The sequence below is a fragment of the Mirounga angustirostris genome, unplaced genomic scaffold (genome assembly GCF_029215605.1).
Source record: "Mirounga angustirostris isolate CCGP_5_RB_7025 unplaced genomic scaffold, mMirAng1.0.hap1 SCAF_13, whole genome shotgun sequence".
NCBI lineage: Eukaryota > Metazoa > Chordata > Mammalia > Carnivora > Phocidae > Mirounga > Mirounga angustirostris.
The window spans coordinates 95,432,920-95,452,764 of record NW_026991721.1 but is presented as its reverse complement, the minus strand read 5'-3'; the positions used below and the strand labels follow the sequence as shown (position 1 = coordinate 95,452,764).

Genomic DNA, 19,845 nt, shown 5'->3' with positions numbered 1-19,845 from the left:
CCATGCATGACTGGAGCCAAAATCAAGAGTCAGACTCTTAACCAACTGAGCCACCCAGGCACCCCTAAACTTGCAAAAAAAAAATTTTTTTTTGAAGATTTTATTTATTTACTTGACAGAGGGAGAGAGAGCACAAGCGGGGGAGTGGGAGAGGGAGAGGCAGGCTCCCCGCTGAGTAGGGAGCCTGATGAGGGGCTCAATCCCAGGACCCTGGGATTATGACCTGAGCCAAAGGCAGACACTTAACCAACTAAGCTAGCCAGGCACCCCTAAACTTGAAAATTTTTAAATCACTATCTTCCTGTTGTGATCTGTGAAAGGGGAATTGTTTTAACTTTTCACTTTCCGCTCTTGAATTTTCATTACTTACTACTCCTGATGAAAAAAAGATGACCCTCTACTTTATGGTATAGAGACAAAATTAAAGAAATGTTTGGGGCTCGAGACACACGTGCACGCACTCTCACTCTCTCTTTAAAGAATAAATTTTAAAAAAAGAAGAAAAGAAGTGTTTATCAGGGATTCCGGTAAGATCAGTAGGACCAAAGGACTCTGGAAGTGTGAACATTTAAGAACTAGAGTGTATGACTTTCAAAAGCGGTTCTGGTTCTGCCTGGTCACACACCATTCTGTGATTTTTCCCTCCTCTGGTTTAGTTGATTATGACTGCATGTATAAATAAAGTCGTTACAGTCCTTAGGAAGAGGTACTGAGGATAGCAGTTTTTAATGTCTTCTCAGCATACTTACATTGGCACAGAGCATTTTTTAAAACTCGGCAAATTTCTAGAAAAATGAAATTATATCTTTATTAGAGAGTTTTTCTATCCCGGTCATTGACATTTTAAATGAGACAATAGATAATGCAGCATATGTTTAACCTGTTCAACCACTGACATTCAGACATAGAAATGAATGTCATCTATTCTCCCCATACTGGCTAGCTAACCCTAGACATTGTCTACAGGGCCAAAGAAGATGACTTTGGACTGTATCCATAGAGACAACTATCCATAACATTGAATTACAGGGCTTCCTTTCATTAGAGAACATTTGGCTGGCCCTTTGTGAAGAATAATGTAATTTTATATTGAACAACAGAGGACTGGAAGCTGTTTCTTAGGTTGTGGCCCAGGTGGCTACCAGTTTATATGTGGTCATTACTGATCTAGAGTCCTTTTTCTCCAGCTTTTGTTCTTAACTAACCGTAGAAAGACTGTCCATATAACCACATCCAAGCACAAACATTGCAGCTGTGCAGTGTCAAACTATCCTGCTGGGCTCTTTTTGTAATTTGTCTAATCGTTATTTATTTTACATGGTAACAGCCCAGTCTACACCCTGCTTAACCAAGCTACTGTTCTTTGGATGGTGCGTTTCAGCTGAAGGCTGCTATTTGTAGTTAGCGTCATTTATGTCAAATACTTGGTAACATTTGCCCGGTGCTCTGACCCCTGCCCCAGTCCTGTCCATAAGTTGTGTGAGTGCCTTCTGTGTCACCACAATAGCAATAGCAGCCCCCTATATCCTAAAAGAGAATACTAGAATAAATAAATGAAGATTTGTTTTTCCGGAACGATCTGTACTCAACTGCCCTATATGAGCCTCCTGACCCAGTCTCTTGTGCTTTCTTGGGGGCAGGTTGCATGATCAGATGGTCAAAATCAACCAAAATCTGCATCGGCTGCAGGTTGCTTGGCGGGATGCTCAGCAAAGCTCTAGCCCTGCTGCTGACAACCTCCGGGAGCAGTTTGAACGACTGATGACCATCTATCTTTCCACCAAGACTGCCATGACGGAGCCCCAGATGCTACAGAACTGTCTCAACTTGCAGGTGTCCATGGCTGTTCTACTCGTTCAGCTGGCCTTGGGCAATGAGGGCTCACAGCCAATTGAGCTAACTTTTCCTCTGCCAGACGGCTACAGCTCTTTGGCTTACGTGCCAGGTAAGCAGGCTCTTCCTTGGGAACTGCCTATTTATAGCTATCTAAGTTTAACTGGGTCACTTTGGAAGTTTAATCCTCAGAGTACCCTTCCTTAAGTTATCATTCAACTGTTTTTGGAGAAACAACTCAAATTTATAGATAGTATCTACCGCTCAGAGTATGGGGGAACCAACAGCTTTTTCCTCAGCCTTGTGTCCCCACTTCTGTGTGTATCAGAAAATAGTCTTCAAAGGAGTAAGTGCAGCCAGGGTTTTCAGAGCTGTTAGTTTTGCATTAATGTTGTCTTCATTGTTCATCTTCTAAATTTATCTGTCCAACTCTCCGTGTGCTATTCTTTAGGGAGAAAAAAATTATCATCCCCTGTTGGTTGAGGAGGTCGTGTATGTAGGTTTGGCAGTGAGGAGCTGGCAGATACTGTCCATCAAAATCAGGTTATATGTTCTTGATCACTGTATTGGTCATCTATTGTTAAGTAACAGATCATCCTAAAACGTAGCACCTTAAAACAAACGTCATCTCACACGGTTTCTGTGGGTCAGGAATCCAGGAGTGGCTTGGCTGCATGGTTCTGCCTCTGGGTCTTTCATGCGGTTGCAGGCGAGCTGTCAGTCAGGACCACAGGAATCTGAGGACTTGACCAGAACTGGAGGATCTGCTTACAAGCCAGGTCATGTGGTTGTTGGTCGACCTCAGTTGCTTACTGGCCTCTTTCCCAGGCCACACAGGTCTCACCTTAGTACTATTCATGGTATGGCATCTGGCTTCCTTGAGAGCAAGCAACCAAAATGGAAGCTATAGGCTTCTATAACTTCACCATGGAAATGATATACCATTGCTTCTGAATGCCTCTACGCTGGAAGAGTGCAGGAAGGGACACACAAGGGCATGAATACCAGGAAGCAAAGACAATTGGAGGACCATCCTGGAGACTGATGACCAGAGTCATCTAACGTATTCATCTTTGTTGAAGATTCTTTATCCGTCTAAAGGGTTATTTAATGCATAGTTAACCTTGAGTGTGAAAAGAATGTGTATCAGTGTACCTTCTTAAGTTGCACTAGTGTGTGAACAGTATTTTGTGTCTGCTGTTTTCATATTGACTTGGATAGAAATAAAAATTGACTTACCTTTAAAGGAGAGTCTACATTTATGAACTTGTCACCATTCCTAGTACCTACAAGACATTTCAGATTTTTTAATCTTTATTAGGTAGAGCAAAAGGGAGGAATTTCAATATTGCTTAGTACAGAAAGTCAGATGTTTCACTAATTGCAGTGAATGGGTTTGTTTGTCTGTCTTCCAGAATTTTTTGCAGATAACTTGGGTGATTTCCTCATTTTTCTCCGCCGCTTTGCCGATGACATCTTGGAGACATCAGCAGACTCCCTAGAACATGTTCTTCACTTTATCACAATTTTCACTGGAAGCATAGAAAGGTGAGGTGTTGAAAGCTTGGCTCTGACACCATTTAGAGGTGCAGAGCATTCAGAAGACTTCTAAACCAAGCCTGACTCATAAGGGCTTGCCTTCAGAAGTTGTGTTAACACTAATGAATCACCTGACCACCCTTAAGGATAGCCAGAAATCCCCCTCTTCAGAGGCATAATAAGCCAAGGACTTTGCCCACAAACAATTTGAACCTGCGTAAGAGACCCGATGGGAATTCCACTGCTAGGGGCTGGTTAAAATAGTTACCTTAATGCCAGAAGCCTTACCAGTGGCAGCCAGTTCTGATGATCTAACAGTTGTAGGGTCACAAAGTTTACCCTTAATGTTCTGAGTTGCATGAGCAGTAAACACAGGTAAATGCTTTCTAATCTCATCTTGTCATTCATAGCTTCTACTCCCTTTCTCAGAGAAAGACGCCCACTGACCTTTGGAGTTCCTTCTCTGGTGTTTTTGGTGTCTAGGCCAAAGGAAACCATGTGTGCATGAGTGAAGATTTGCTGCACAAAGAGAATGATGTACAATTCCCTGAGCCATGTCAGTGAGAAGTAGGTAGAAGCCAATCCTTCACTGAGCTAAGCAGACCCAGTGGGAAATCATGAGTCAACTGGTATTTATTAGGCACACGTGGTGTGCAGCGTAAGTAACGTGGAAGAACTGCGTCCTGACCCTGGCCCTCAGGAAACTTAGAAAGGCAAGTTTATCCTCAATGAAACGGTCAGGGAATGTAAGCAATAAACAATGGATTATTGTAGAGAAGTAAACAGAGTGGCTAAGCGTTAAATAGAAACTTGAGTATTCATCCTCATACTTGGTAGCCTGTGATCTCAAAAGTTGAGTGAGGTTGTACCCTGCATCATCCCCCAGAAATTGACAGCCTTGACACTACAGAATCCTGTTTTCTCCTCCCAACAGTGGTATAGGGTGTTTTGGCTCCTCCTGTGGAGAAAATAGTCATGAATTTGAGAGTTGAGTTTTCTACCTGCTCAGCTTGCTTTCTGCACTTTTTGCAGGATGAAGAATCCCCACCTAAGGGCCAAACTGGCTGAGGTGTTGGAAGCAGTGATGCCCCACCTGGACCAGACTCCAAATCCCTTGGTATCCAGTGTGTTCCACCGGAAACGTGTGTTCTGCAACTTTCCCCATGCACCCCACCTTGCAGAAGCTCTAATCAAGGTCTTTGTGGACATTGAGTTTACAGGTAAAGCAGTCCAGAACTGAGAAGCAGATACTAGTGGAGTCTCCTAGCTTGATCAGTATTTAATGTCAGAAAAATACCAGCAGCCATCATTTATTGAGTATCTGCTATGTGCCAGCCTTGATGCCAAGTGCTTTTCTAACATTGTTTCATTAATTTGTCACCATCTGGCAAGTTTTACTGTATTATCCCTGTCGTACATATAAGGACATGAATGCTCGAAAAGATAATTTGTCTGTGTCATACAACTAAGTGGTAGAATCAGGTCAATTCTATCTCACCTCAAAAAGAAAAACAAGGGGGTGCGCCTGGGTGGCTCATTTGGTTAAGCGGCTGACTTTGGCTCAGGGTCCTGGGATGGAGGCCCATGTCAGCTTCTCCCTCTCCTTCTGCCCCTCCCTCCACTCGTGCGCTCTCCTTCTCTCTCCCTCTCCCAAATAAATAAATAAATAAAATCTTAAAACACACACACACACACACACACATTCTTATTATATGCTTGATTTAATTAAGCTCCAGCTAAGTAGCCTGTTCGATTACAACCCAGGTCTTTTTTTTTTTTTTAGTGGGGGGAAGGGGCAGGGGAAGAGGTAGAGGGTGAATCATAAGCAGGCTCCATGCCCAGTGTGGAGCCCAATGCAGAGCTCAGGCTCACAACCCTGAGATCGTGACCTGAGCCGATATCAAGAGTCGGATGCTTAACCAATTGAGTCACGCAGCCGCCCCAACCCCAGGTATTTATTTTTATCTGCAGAATAGTGGGACAGGTCTTTTTTCTTTTCTTTTTTTTTTTTTAAGTAAACTCTATCTCCAACATGGGGCTCAAACTCACCACCCTGAGATCAAAACTGTACCCCATCTCAACCAGTAAACAATATATGTTAGGCACTTATTTAAGACCCCTTTTAAAAGAGATGTTCTAAATAAATAAAATAAAAGTTGTCCTACCATCCAGTGATAAATACAGTTAATATTCAAAGAGACATTTAACATTGTACTGAGTGCCTTTCCCATTTGGATTTTGGTTTTGTCACATACCTCTGAGCCTTAGTGTCCTCATCTATAAAATGGGTTGAAGTGACGACTAATGAGATAGTGCATGTACATCTTCATAATACATACATAGTCACAATAAGTCACTGCAGTTATTATATGACCATTTCAACCCTTTACATGCAGCGGTAGAGGATGTATTATAATTCCTGTTTTATTTCTGAGGAAGTAGAAGTTAAAAAATGTTAAGAGACTTGAATTAGGTGGAGCCAAAAGGAAAACCTAGATCTTCTGACTCCAGATCCCATGATCTTCTTTCATTGTATGACCCAAGCTACAGAGATGTTGTGGTTCGTTCCTTTGATGGGTCAAAACAGTATAAGCCTCAGGTTTTTAGACCCTGACCTGATTTTTCAGAGTAACTAAGAACCAGTTCGTTTCGCAGCGGGGATGTTATCTATGAAGAATATGGAGGTTACTTAGTATCCCGTTCAGCACACGGCTGTCACTGCCACAATGGCCAGTTCAGAGGCCTCATTCAAAGTCTGATAAGTACTCTACGTTTGGATATGGAAGCATTTGTCTCCCCTGGCTTTTAGGGTACAGCTTGGTCCTTGTCCTTTTCTGCAGGCAGTATCTTTCATGTCTATCTCCCTCTTGTTCTGTCCGTAAGAAAATAAATAAACACTCGGCTGTCACTCTGGGCCTTTGTAAACTCCCAGGGCAGATCTTGCCAGTAGTCTTGACAACATTCAGAATCCAAGAAAATGGCTCCACAGGCAGAAGCTCTTACTCTTCCTCTAGTAGCACCACCTTTGCTGGGTTTTTGCTCTTACCCTATTCCAGGAGACCCGCATCAATTTGAACAGAAGTTTAATTACCGACGTCCCATGTATCCCATCCTAAGGTACATGTGGGGAACAGATACCTATCGAGAGAGCATTAAGGTGAGCGAGTTTTTGGTGAAGCCAAAGCTGAATTCTCTTGAGTTTTACTTCAGATAAGCCCCAGTGAGTTGTGGTTCAGGACTAAAATGGTTTTGTCTTGGGCTGGGACTTACAGGATTTGGCTGACTATGCCTCTAAGAATTTAGAAGCCATGAATCCCCCACTTTTCCTCCGCTTTCTTAACCTGCTAATGAACGATGCCATCTTCCTCCTGGATGAAGCCATACAGGTAAGAATAAGTATATAAAAATTTTTGGGGGACGCCTGGGTGGTTCAGTTGGTTAAGCGTCTGCCTTCAGCTCAGGTCATGATCCCAGGGTCCTGGGATCAGGTCCTGGGATCAAGTCCTACGTCGGGCTCCCTGCTCAGCAAGGAGCCTGCTTTTTCCCTCTGCCTGCCAGTCCCCCTGCTTGTGCGTGCGCGCGCTCTCTCTCTCTCTCTCTCAAAAATCTTTAAATAAAAATTTTTTAGAACAGATGTAACTGGGGCTCCTGGGTGGCTCAGTCGTTAAGTGTCAGCCTTTGGCTCAGGTCATGATCCCAGGGTCCTGGGATCGAGCCCCGCATCGGGCTCCCTACTCGGCGGGAAGCCTGCTTCTCCCTCTCCCACTCCCCCTGCTTGTGTTCCTGCTCTCACTGTATTTCTCTCTGTCAAATAAATAAATAAAATCTTCAAAAAAAAACAGATTTAACTGCCCTTATCAAATAATGATAAGTACATACTTTTTACCTTCAAATTACAGTAGAGCAGTCTTTATGCCCATAGTACCAATTGGGACACCAAAAATTTATGAGTAGTAGTATACCATGAGCCTTGCCATTACAGAGCTTAATAGGTATTATTCCATTAGAGACCAAGATAAGGGTCATTGAAGCCTCATAAACTAGGATGATATTTTGGCAGAGAGTGGTAAAGAAAGGGTGATGAAGCTAAACTAAGATACACTGGCAGGATTAATCAGGCCAGCAGCACAGAAAGAAATCCGAGGACCTCGCATTTGGTCAATGACTTTCAACCATTTTCCATCCCAACGCATCAATAACAGTGACTCACTAAGGCAATGATTCTTATCCCCTTCCTGAAAGAGTCTGATTTTTGCACCACTCCTTGAAGAAAAAAATCTCTGGTTTGGGTTATTTTTTCATATAAACGCTGCAAGTTACCAGTACTCGCCACCTATCCGCAGCCTCCCAAATCTTTACATTTGAAACACGAGTGTCCCAAAGTCTACACCGGGTGCTTGTCAGCAACTTCAGTGCATCATCATGTCCTTACTCATCCTTCATGGAGCTGCTTCTTGCTCCTATTAAAAACTTCCGTTATCGGGGCACCTGGGTGGCTCAGTCGTTAAGCGTCTGCCTTCGGCTCAGGTCAGGGTCCCAGAGTCCTGGGATTGAGCCCCACATCGGGCTCCCTGCTCAGCGGGAAGCCTGCTTCTCCCTCTCCCTCTCCCCTTGCTTGTGTTCCCTCTCTCGCTGTGTGTCTGTCAAATAAAGAAATAAAATCTTAAAAAAAAAAAAAACAACCTTCCCTTATCTGTGACAAGTGTAAGAAAGCTAAGGCTGGGGCCCAAGGGGAGATGAGGCAGGTAAGTCGTGAAGGCGGCCTGTTAGACAGCCACACGCTCCTCATATTGATTAGCAGTCCCCCAGTAACTTGTATTTAATCTGTGAGGAGAGTTCCTGCTTTTTTCATAATCCCGTACTTTTAGATTTTAGATAGGTTTTCGTAGAAAACAAGAACAAGTCCTGTAATAAACAGACCCTTCTATGCAAGAGCTCTGTGATACAAAGAATGACACCAGATGGCATTGTCATAGGACTGCAAGAATGATGAGAAGTAGACGGTTTTTAATATTTATGCTTCTCCTTCCAGACATCTTGCATATTTGATAGAGCTTTGTTTTTTGATAGGCAGTTTTGGGTTTGGTTTTGTTTTTTGTTTTTTGGGGTTTTGTTTTTGTTTTTGTTTTGTTTTCATTTTTTAAGAAGGATTTGTCCCTTTTTTCACTTTAGCCTATTTATTTTTGCCTAGGTTTCAAACATGATACTACTTATTCTCCTTTCTATTTCAGAGACTATAATACACATATGGGAACTACCCACAAGTCCTCCCAGGCTAAAACAAATCTATGGAGCTTCAGCCCTATGCTGAGAAATAAAGGCTCACGTTTCTTACATAGTCCCTGGTTTTCCCGGGTTACTAAACTAGATTTTAGGGACGCTTGGGTGGTTCAGTTGGTTTAGCATCTGCCTTCAGCTCAAGTCATGATCCCAGGGTCCTGGGATGGAGTCCCACATCGGGCTCCTTGCTCAGCAGGGAGCTTGCCTCTCCCTCTGCCTGCCGCTCCCCTGTTTGTGCATGCTTGCGCGCGCGCTCTCTCTCTCTCTCTCTGACAAATAAAATCTTTTTTAGAAAAATAAAATAAAAACAAACTAGATTTTAAATAGAACCGCTTAAGGGGCACCTAGGTGACTTAGTTGGTTGAGCATCCAACTCTTGATTTCGTCTCAGGTTGTGATCTCAAGGTGGTAGGATCAAGCCCCGCATCAGGCTCTGCATTCAGCACAGAATCTTTGAGATCCTTTCTCCCTCTGCCTCTGTCCCTCCACCTGTTCTCACGCTCTCTCAAATAAATAAATTTTAAAAATAAATAGAACCGCTTAATTATCATCTTCCCTTCAACTGCACTTTCTTCTCTGATACATTTCACCTCTGGTTTCTGTAGTATTTGAGCAAGATAAAGATTCAACAGATTGAGAAAGACCGAGGTGAATGGGATAGTCTGACTCCAGAAGCCCGCCGAGAGAAGGAGGCTGGCCTACAGATGTTTGGACAGCTAGCACGTTTCCATAACATCATGTCCAATGAAACAATTGGTACCCTTGCCTTTCTGACATCAGGTAAGGACACAAAGCACCATATTCCCAAAAATTCCAGTGGTCAAGATCTGCTTCATTTGAGGGGTCAGCCCAGTTGAAACTATGAACTCAGACTCTGGCAATAGTACCCTCCACAGTCTGAGAGGGAAATGAATTACTAGAGAAGCTTCAAGAAGGATGATGCCCAGGGCACCTAGGTGGCTCAGTCAGTTAGGCATCCAACTCTTGATCACACAGCTCAGGTCTTGATCTCAGGGTCGGGAGTTCAAGCCCCGTGTTAGGTGCCGCGTTGGGCTCCACACTGGGCATGGAACCTCCTTAAAAAAAAAATGATGCCTATTGTTGATGTGGGAAACATTCACCCTCACACGGCTGCCAGAAAACGTAAGTTGGTATAATTTTTCTGGAGAACAAGTTAGCCATATAAATGTATCTGGGGAGTTTGTGTATATGTTTTTTGTTGTTTTTTTTTTAAAGATTTTATTTATTTATTTGAGAGAGAGAATGAGAGACAGAGAGCATGAGAGGGAGGAGGGTTAGAGGGAGAAGCAGACTCCCCGCTGAGCAGGGAGCCCGATGCGGGACTCGATCCCGGGACTCCAGGATCATGACCTGAGCCGAAGGCAGTCGCTTAACCAACTGAGCCACCCAGGCGCCCCGAGTTTGTGTATATGTTAACCTGAAAACCATTTTTGAACTCTGGTTAAATGTGGTAGATCAAAGACACTTATCTCCACTCCCTCTCAAGCTAAGTGTCCAATTCAGTAGCCATTTGCCACATAATAGCTATCAGGCATTTTAAATGTGACTAGTCTGAATTGAGATGTGCTAGAACTATAAAATACACATCTCAAAACTTAGTATTTTTTTTAAAGTAAAATATTTTATTAATAATTTTATACTGATTACATACGAAACGATAACCAAGGATCACCAAACATTTGAGGAAATCCTCCAACATGAAACAGAGATATTGGATGAAAACTTTTTAAAAAATCTTTATAATCTCAGAGGAATAAGAGAAGATAGCATCCATAAAACAAGAACAAAGAGGCAATAAGTATTATTCAAAGAACAAGAAAGAGCACTTGGATATTGAAAATACAAGTAATTTTTACTTGTCAGAAGGGTTAGAAGATCACATTAAGGAGCTCTTCCATGAAAGTAGAACAGAAAGAAAAAGAGATGGAAATTAGAATGAAAAGGATAAGAAAACAAAGGATCAATCCAAAAAGTCTCAAAAGAGAAAAATGGAGTAGAGGAAATTATCAGAGAAATAATACCAAAAATTCTCAAAGACTAAAAGCCTCTAACTTGAAAGGGCCACAATGTGCCCAGCACAAGGACCTTTTAAATTCTCACACTAAGGTGACATTGTGACATTTCAGGAGATCAAGGTAAAGAGAAGACCCTCAAAGGTCCCAGAGGAAAGTCAGGTGATCTACAGTGGTTTAAGTATAAAATGTCTTTGATTTTCACAACAGTGACATTGGAAGCTGGAGCACACTCCTCGTGGAAAATAGCTTTTCAGCCCAGAATGCTATAGCCAGCCACACTGTCATTTCTGTTTGAGGGTGAAGGTATCAGATTTACTTCCAGTGTACCGTTTCTTGAGAAGCTACAAAAAGATTTACTCCATCAAAGTGAAAGAGTAAATCCAGAGGAGGAAGGTGGAATCCCATAAGAGGGAGACAAAGGAAGTGTCCAGGATTGTGGTAAAAGGAGCTTGTGTGACCACCACGCAGCAGGCTTATAGAGCAAGGAGTCCAGATTGGAGTGACAGATGGGAGCTTCCAGAAGGAGCATTTCCAAAAAATACAGAACTGCTAGAAATGATCCTATCGAGAGTTTTACATTTCTGGTGGAGAGTTTAGAAAGATTTAGTGATTGGTACTCTGAAAATAAGCAAACTAATTTTTACAAAGTTATATTAAAAACTATATATATCACTGGGACACCTGGATGGCTCAATCGGTTGAGTGTCCAACTCTGGTTTCGGCTCAAGTCATGATCTCAGGGTTGTGGGATCGAGCCCCACATTGGGTTCAGTGCTCAGTGGGGAGCCGGCTTGAAGAGTCTCTGCCTCTGTCCCTCCCCCCACTCACGCACCCGCTCTCTCTCTCTCTCTCAAATAGATATACCTTTTTTTTTAAGTATATATATTACTTTATGTATGTAATCATTAGGACACTATATGGCTCTGCTGTGAATGATTTTTACAATCTTCGTGACATAAAGATTTGATTATATACTGGGATTTGTATTTGGAAGAGAAGGATAGGAAGTAAGAGCTAAACTCTCATCAGTCGTGGAGTCAATAGACTGACTAAAAATATAACTTACTGAAACAGTGAAGTTAATAAGTGAAATGGTGGGGCACCTGGCTGGTTCAGTCAGTGAAACATGCGATTCTTGGCCTCAGGGTTGTGAGTTTGAGCCCCATGCTGGGTGTGGAGATTACTTAAAGTCTTTTTTTTCTTTTTTTAAAGATTTTATTTATTTATTTGAGACAGACAGAATGAGAGGGGGGAGGGTCAGAGGCAGAAGCAGGCTCCCTGCCAAGCAGGGAGCCCGATGCGGGACTCGATCCCAGGACTCACAGGATCATGACCTGAGCCGAAGGCAGTCGCTTAACCAACTAGCCACCCAGGTGCCCCTAAAGTCTTTTTTTTTTAAATAGATAGATACGAAATGTTTGTAATAGAATGTCTGGCAGTAAAAATAATGTCTAGCAATAAGGATAAATAACTTCAGGTACAGTCACACACTGGAAAATTATGTGGCCATTAAAAAGAGTGCAAATCATCACTATCCTACAGAACTTTCTCTGATGGAAATGCTCTATAAATCTGGACTCGTACTATAGATACTAGCCACGTGTGGCTATTGAACACTTGAGATGTGAGGTCAGTGTGACTGAGGAACTGAATTTTTAAACTAATTTAAATAGACACATCAGGCCAGCCAGTGGCTACCATGTTGGACAACACAGGGACATATATTTACCAAAATGGTGAGATAGTTATGATATAGTTACTGAAAAAGTAAGTTACAGAATAGGTACACATGATCATCATTTCGTTTTAAAAATGTGTATGTTTGTAAATATGGACAGAAAAGCTAGAAGGATGTATTTCAAAATGTTAACAGTGTTTATTTCTGGGTGGTAGTTTTATATTTTGTTTTGCTTACCAGTGTTTTCTAACATTCCTGCAATGAAAATGTATTACTTATATAATTTTTAAAATACTCCCCAGAGGTCTCCAAGTGAAACTCTTAAGACATAATAAGTAAAAGATGGCTTACGGGTTGAGTTTTCACAGACTGCCTTTTCTTCTAGAGATCAAATCACTCTTTGTGCATCCTTTCCTGGCTGAGCGCATCATCTCCATGTTGAACTACTTCCTGCAGCACCTGGTTGGCCCCAAGATGGGGGCCTTAAAAGTCAAGGACTTCAGTGAATTTGACTTCAAACCCCAGCAACTCGTATCAGATATCTGCACAATCTACTTAAATCTTGGGTACCTGAGATTTAATTGGGCAAGCCAGAGGGAATGCTGATGTTTTAATTTGGGGTTTTGATAATGGAATGACTGGTAATTACGTGGAAATAGAAAAGAAATGGTTCATTTCTATTGGTTGATGAAGGAATTTTACGTAGTTTTAATCATGAAATTTTGTCCGACCTTCGGGACACTGTTTAAAATTTTCAACATTCTGCCTTCATCTGTGCAAAGATAAACTTTACTAGTTGTAACCAATGTTTAGAAAAGCAGTATTCTTTTTAAGGTTACAGGATACTTGATAGATCTTCTCCCTAAAAATTAGAAGAAATCTTTCTATATCCAAAGAACATTGATGGCATGTAAGTGATGGGGAACCTTGTTCCTCAACCCAGCTGTTCTCTCCCTCACTGACCTGCCCTCTGATGCTCAGTTTCTTTCTGATGCTGACCTTCCAGGGACGAGGAGAACTTCTGTGCCACGGTGCCGAAGGATGGACGTTCCTATTCCCCAACTCTCTTTGCACAGACAGTCCGAGTCCTGAAGAAAATAAATAAGCCCGGGAATATGATTGTGGCTTTCAGCAACTTAGCAGAGAGAATCAAGGTGAGGGGGAGGAGGACTTGTTTATTAACATATTCAATAGAAGTCACTGTGTTGACTCAACTGTTCTGCTGGTTACCCTAATTTCAAGGGTATTGCCTTGAGAAAATATAAACAGATGATTCTTCCTGGTCAGTGAATAACTAGAACTGCCTTTTTTGGGTGTTTTTGTTTTTAAGTTTTTATTTTTATTCCAATTAGCTAACATACAGTGTTAGTTTCGGGTATACAATACAGTAAAGAATTCCATACAGCACCATATCATATCATCTTATCATCACTACCATATCCTTAATTCTCTTTTCAACATAAGAGGGAAGAACAGAAAATTGATTTAAGAAGCTTCTACTAGGGGGCGCCTGGGTGGCTCAGTTGGTTAAGCGACTGCCTTCGGCTCAGGTCATGATCCTGGAGTCCCGCATCGGGCTCCCTGCTCAGCAGGGGGTCTGCTTCTCCCTCTGACCCTCTTCCCTCTTGTGCTGTCTCTCACTCTCTCTCTCAAATAAATAAAATCTTTAAAAAAAAAAAAAAAACAGCTTCTACTAGGGGTGCCTGGGTGGCTCCGTCGTTAAGCATCTGCCTTCGGCTCAGGTCATGATCCCAGGGTTCTGGGATCTAGCCCTGCATCAGGCTCCCTGCTCTGTGGGAAGCCAGCTTCTCCCTCTCCCACTCCCTCTGCTTGTGTTCCCTCTCTCGCTGTCTCTCTCTCTCAAAGAAAGAAAGAAGGAAGGAAGGAAGGAAGGAAGGAAGAAAGAAGCTTCTACTGGAAGAGAAGAATGCACAGACTTCTGTAGACTTTCTATGAAATCTTTTCTGCACAGTGTTACCAATAGACTTGAAAACCTACATTGCTAACGCAGAACTTTTTCAAATAGGATTCAAGATCAGTCGTTTTTAGTCATTTGATTTGTATAGATTTTCTCTGTTCATTATATTTGTAGTTAGTAGTTGGCTTATATGGGCATAGTCCTATATTTGTAGATGAAAATACTATCTTATATTTAGCTAATCCCTTTGGTTGGAGTTTGACAGAGCTCCGTTAGTTACAAAGAAGGAAAAATCATGGCACAGACTCTAATAGAAAACCTTCCTCATTTAAAAAAAGAAAAGAAAACCTTCCTTGTTGACATGCATGTTCCCTTCATTGAACTACTTTTTTTATTGAGTTGGGCTCCATCTTGCCTAGAGCTTAGCCAGATAGGTTCCTGAGGAACTAGAGTCATAGTTAGGGATCAAATGTTGAAGCTACTTTTAAACTCCTCCTATACCTGTTTGTACATAAAATCAGAAACTGCTTTTCATACACTGACTACATGAGTGACTCTGCAAATAACTCTCCTACCACCGTCCCCTTTTCAGTGATGACATTTACAGTAGGACTGCTGCCAGGAGGATCTTATATGTGATGCGTTTCTTTTTTTGTTAACACTTAAGCCCATCTTTAGTCATGACTGCCGGCAGCTGGGCCACACTGAAGTTTGGGAGTTGGGGTTGAATGCTAAACTCACTTTTATAAGATCCTTCTTGGCTCGTTTAGAAAATAAAGCTGAGATTGTCACTGTCGCTCTAAAGGGTCCTCAGTGACCTTTTAAGATTATAGTCACTGAATATTTGGGATTCAGCTGCTCTGTGAATTCACCTTAACAACCAGGTGTTTGTGCTTAGTCTCTAGCAGACCTCCAACAACAGGAGGAAGAGACCTATGCAGATGCCTGTGATGAGTTCCTGGATCCCATCATGAGCACACTCATGTCTGACCCTGTGGTGCTGCCATCCTCCAGAGTCACTGTGGATAGATCCACCATTGCCAGACATTTGCTCAGGTATGCTAGCCCCAGAGAGCAGCCAAACAACAGATGTGTGTGTGTTTGCTGTCCTTTTCCCCCAGTTTCCTAATACAGTACTATGCACCCAGTAGGTGCTCTATATTGTTGGTTTATGAAATAAGATTTCAAGAGAGGTGTATCACTTGATTGTTAAGGATTTAAACATCCAAAACAAAACACTCCGTTGAGAAATGCTGGCTCTAACCCCTTACCTGTTCCTTCCTTGAGGAAATCATTTCTACCAGATGTTATAAATAATGTCAACCTGAAGACTTGAACGTGTTCTAATTGTATTAAGTTGTAAAAACATAAATGACAAGTTTGTTTTGTTTGTTTAAGTCTGGTTTGACGCTGTAGCCATCGCATATAGGTTCAGCCACCGTCCGCTCCTGCTGTCGTACTCGGCCACGGTGGCCACGGGTCCCGCCGAACCTGCAGGCAGGACCTGCTGCATTAGTCAGAAATGGGTACTGAGTAACTCTTCCTGTTTAAAATGAAGTTCTATAAGTTGACCCAGATTTAAGGGAATACTATTTATTAAACACTGCAAAAGGGGATTTTCTACTTTGTGCTATCTGGTATTAAGCATTCACTATACACATAATGCTGTAGTAGGCAGTCTGTCTTTTCCAAAGTGTCAGTGAAAATTTATATTTTATTGTGGCCTCAGGATACAGACAGAAGGTATATCAGCCCTTAAAGTATATTATAAACCTTCTTACCTGTCAGGAATCCATAATCTGCGTTTACTTATGTAGCACACAGCTAACTAAATCAGGTGTCAATCTATAAGGCTTTATCCCCTAACACCTTAGACTATTTCGAGAGCCTGTCACTAAAACGACCAGCAGCTCTGTATGCTGACGTGAGTGTGCAGGCTATCTGCCTTAGGAAAATCAAATCAAGTATCATCTGAATAGAAATGTGGAAATAAGGTTTATTAAGGAGCAGAGAGACCAAGTAGCTAAATAATCTGCAGAAAACCCAGAAACCTCCTGAATCACTCTTTCTCTCATCTCCTCCTTTCTAACCTCACGTCAGCGCCTGACTCAGACTTACAGTGTGTCTGGCTTCACTCTCAGAGGGAGATGGGCCCGCTTTTCTAGCTTGGGCTTTGGCTGTTAGAACTTACAGAAATAACCACTTTCCCTTTCTCTCTTTGTCCCAGTGACCAAACCGATCCCTTTAACCGTAGTCCCCTCACCATGGACCAGATCCGGCCAAACACAGAACTAAAAGAAAAAATCCAACGGTGGCTCGCAGAGAGGAAACAACAACAAAAGGAGCAACTTGAATAAATACTGTGAACTAAACAAACCAAAAACAACCAACTCCAGAATGTAGATAAACAATTGTTTGTGGTTTCTCTTTTTGATTCTGTTCCTCTTTCTTTCTTTCTTTCTTTCACTAAATTAGAGAACTATTCTTGCTGAAATTATGACAATTTAGATTTATTCCTAAGAATTTTACAATGCTCTCTTGGCTTGCAGGAAATTATGCTTATTATAGCAGCACCAAGTTTAGAAATGATCATTCATTTGTACCCTTTGTTCTCTTTTCCTACACTTCATCCTTTTCCTACCTTAAGTTATATTAACTTCAACTACTAAAACTTCCTGCCACCTTACTGTTGCTCTGTCAAGAACTGCTCAAATACCTTTGGTGAGCCCAGCTTTTAAATATATGATGTCACATATTTAAGTGACAGCTGACACCATCAGAAAGTCCTGTGTCATTGAGGTATTTACTGGTCTTCATGACGCAGATGTCAGCCCTTTTCTTGTTACAGTTCTGCTATACTACAGAATAACCTTTCACACAAAAACAGATACCTTGATGTTTGAGTGGGCTTTTGAATAGAATAGATGAGATTTTCAAAAAGGAATCTTGTGCAGTTTCTGTTGGTAGTTCTTAATTTTGCATTATCTTGTCACTCAGAGATCTGATGGAGGACACTCTCCCCTGGGGCTATCATCACCACAAAAAACAGCCTCATAATATTTTGTTAGGAGGATTGGTAGGACAAACGTGAATTTTTAAACTTTATTTAGAAAATTCTGAGGTGAAAGAAAAAAGGAGGCTGTTAGGCCCTCTTTATCTTATGGAAATCTGTTGCTACAAGGACTAGGCTTGAGAGGAAAAGTTAGGGAACAAATATTATAACCATAAAAGATGCCATTTTAAGACACTATTATCAACAGTATATTTCAGTATATATAGACACCATGTGCATTTTTATATTGGTCTAGTGTAAACTGAGTCCACTTTATATTGTCTCTTCCACGGTAAGATGTATGCAGTGTGTGGCCATGTTTACTGACACTCTAGACAAAATTCTGAGACTATAACATGTATATAGTTAATGTTTGTTTGGGCTTGTGACCTAACCTCCAAGAGCTGCTTCTAATTCAGCCTTAGGTCATCAATTAACAGAGTAGGAATTTGAGCACAACCTTGTCCACAGCCATTTTAAATATCCACATAGCCCCATGTAGTTAGTAGGCGGACGAGCCCCACTTTTGCAAGTTGAGCTTGTGCTCCCTACTCAGTTGCGCAGCTTAACATGCTAAGTGAGGTACATTCTCCTATGGACTATGTCACTAGGTGAGCCTGAAGATACCGTAAGTGACAAGTGATATGATCTAGAAACAGGCGTTGCTGTTTCATTTTTAACCATGGCCTCTTTCAAGTAAGATGGTAGTTTTAGGGTATTCCAGCACGAGTTGCTATAAGCAGTCCTTAATGTGCTTTTGATGACATCACTTGGAAAACCTCACATCAGAGGGCATCCCACACTAGGTATAAAGTAGATGTTGCCTACTGCTGTGCTTATAAATGAAAAAAGGAGTCTAGGACTCTTAGAAATGCCAGAATGTAAGATATTAATTCAGTGTGCAACCTGGGCCTTTAAGGCTTGGGTTAACAGGATTTGTTTATTTTCTTAAAATGAGCTTCATTTCATATTTATTATCCTCCTTTACTTCTCTGAGAATGAACTGTGTATAAAATAAGCTACCTACTCGCAGTTATCTTCCAAACCCAATCTAATGGGATGTTTTCATTTTCTTAAAAAGTGGGGAAAAGACCAGAGTTTTTAGGAGAAAATTGGAGGAAAAATGGGCACAAAACCTCAGAAGGCAGCTGTTCCCAGCAGCTTTCTAGTTAACAACCTCTATGCTGCCTCTTGTATCTGTGTCTGTATTCTACTTCTGTGGTCTTCAGATTGTGAGCCTCTTCTGGCAAGCTTTTTTTTTTTTTTCTTTTCCTGAAACTTTTTATGAACAGCTACGGCACCATTAATGCTGCTGAGTATCTTTAAACTCATCACAAAGGCAAGTGTATAGCTTAAGGCCACTGTTGGTAAGGAAACCAAGTGTCCTCTGTGCCTTTTTTTCTTTCCTTGAAGTAATTTAATAACATCCCAAAAATGAGACTAAAAAATTATCATCTTGGTGTACACCATGGTGTGTATATGTGCTTGGAAGCTTAAAGAGGTGTTTTGTTATCTGGAACTCAGAAACAGCTCTAAATCTATTAGAGCAGACTTTCTGATATACCTAGTTTTGTGTGTTGGCTTTGCTGGAGTATGATAGGAAAATGAAGACTCTTTATCAGCTCTAGTATTGCTTACCAAGAGGGTAATAACTAAACTTGGAAAATTATTTAAGTAGGGTTTATCAAGCAATCTTGGTTTGTTTTTTTTTTTAATATAGTTTGTAATGGATATGTAAAAACAAAGAAACATTAAAGGTTTTTTAATGGTGCAGGTGAAGGTGCCAGTTGCTATTTGGTATCACAGTCTACAAAAGCTTCATTACTTTATTTGATGCTGGTTGCTAAGCAGCCGATGCCCAGAGCATAAGTCTACTGGGTGCCTTTACAAGCCAGAGAGGCTGATGCTGCACTCTTGATGTCATGTGAGGAAATAATGCACATGCTCTAACTGCTACACAGGAAAACCTAGACAAAGTAAATAAATAAAAAGTAAAAAATAAAAACAAAAAGATTGATTGAAATAAAATTTGATCTACATAACTGTATTTTGAAACATTCCAGGAAGGTTACTTCTTGTCAAACTTGCCTGGGGGTGTTTGTTCAAAGCTTGTATTTAATAAATGAACACCTGAGTTACAACCTTTGTTATCACTTCCTTCATTACAGTATGAAAAGCTAGTGGCAGTTTAGAAATCCCTCTGAAATTTTAGAGGACTCTGACCTTCACTTCTCTTTAAGATGGTATCAGATGTGGGTCACCTGGCTAAGCTAACCCCCTTACCAGACTTCTGGACCCTGGAGTCATCCAGAGGAGTCTTAGGGCATGTTTTTTCCTCATCAGTTCACTTCCGACTTCACTTTTCTTTATCTGGCCTAAACCCCAGATCTTTCATTTTAATCATTCACTGTCACATTCCTGTCTTGCCCCTAGTTTCTATACCCCTGCCCTGTAAGACCTCAGTGTAGACTGACCCAGTCATTCCTCTCTGTTCCAGTATCCAAGCTAC

The 19,845-nt window shown here is 41.4% G+C and overlaps 1 protein-coding gene across 2 annotated transcripts in view; it reads left to right on the top strand.

Moving 5' to 3' along the window:
- Positions 1-18,752, top strand: part of UBE4A (ubiquitination factor E4A) — a 35,194-nt gene extending 16,442 nt beyond the window's left edge. For both annotated transcript variants that reach the window (XM_045894920.3, XM_054512263.2), the window contains 10 exons: positions 1,641-1,945; positions 3,249-3,381; positions 4,405-4,592; positions 6,429-6,529; positions 6,645-6,758; positions 9,258-9,432; positions 12,752-12,932; positions 13,373-13,520; positions 15,183-15,340; positions 16,512-18,752. In XM_045894920.3, coding sequence (XP_045750876.1) covers positions 1,641-1,945; positions 3,249-3,381; positions 4,405-4,592; positions 6,429-6,529; positions 6,645-6,758; positions 9,258-9,432; positions 12,752-12,932; positions 13,373-13,520; positions 15,183-15,340; positions 16,512-16,641 — 1,633 coding nt within the window. In that variant the 3' untranslated portion in view covers positions 16,642-18,752. The remainder of the gene's footprint in view (positions 1-1,640; positions 1,946-3,248; positions 3,382-4,404; positions 4,593-6,428; positions 6,530-6,644; positions 6,759-9,257; positions 9,433-12,751; positions 12,933-13,372; positions 13,521-15,182; positions 15,341-16,511) is intronic.
- Positions 18,753-19,845: the final 1,093 nt, after the last annotated feature.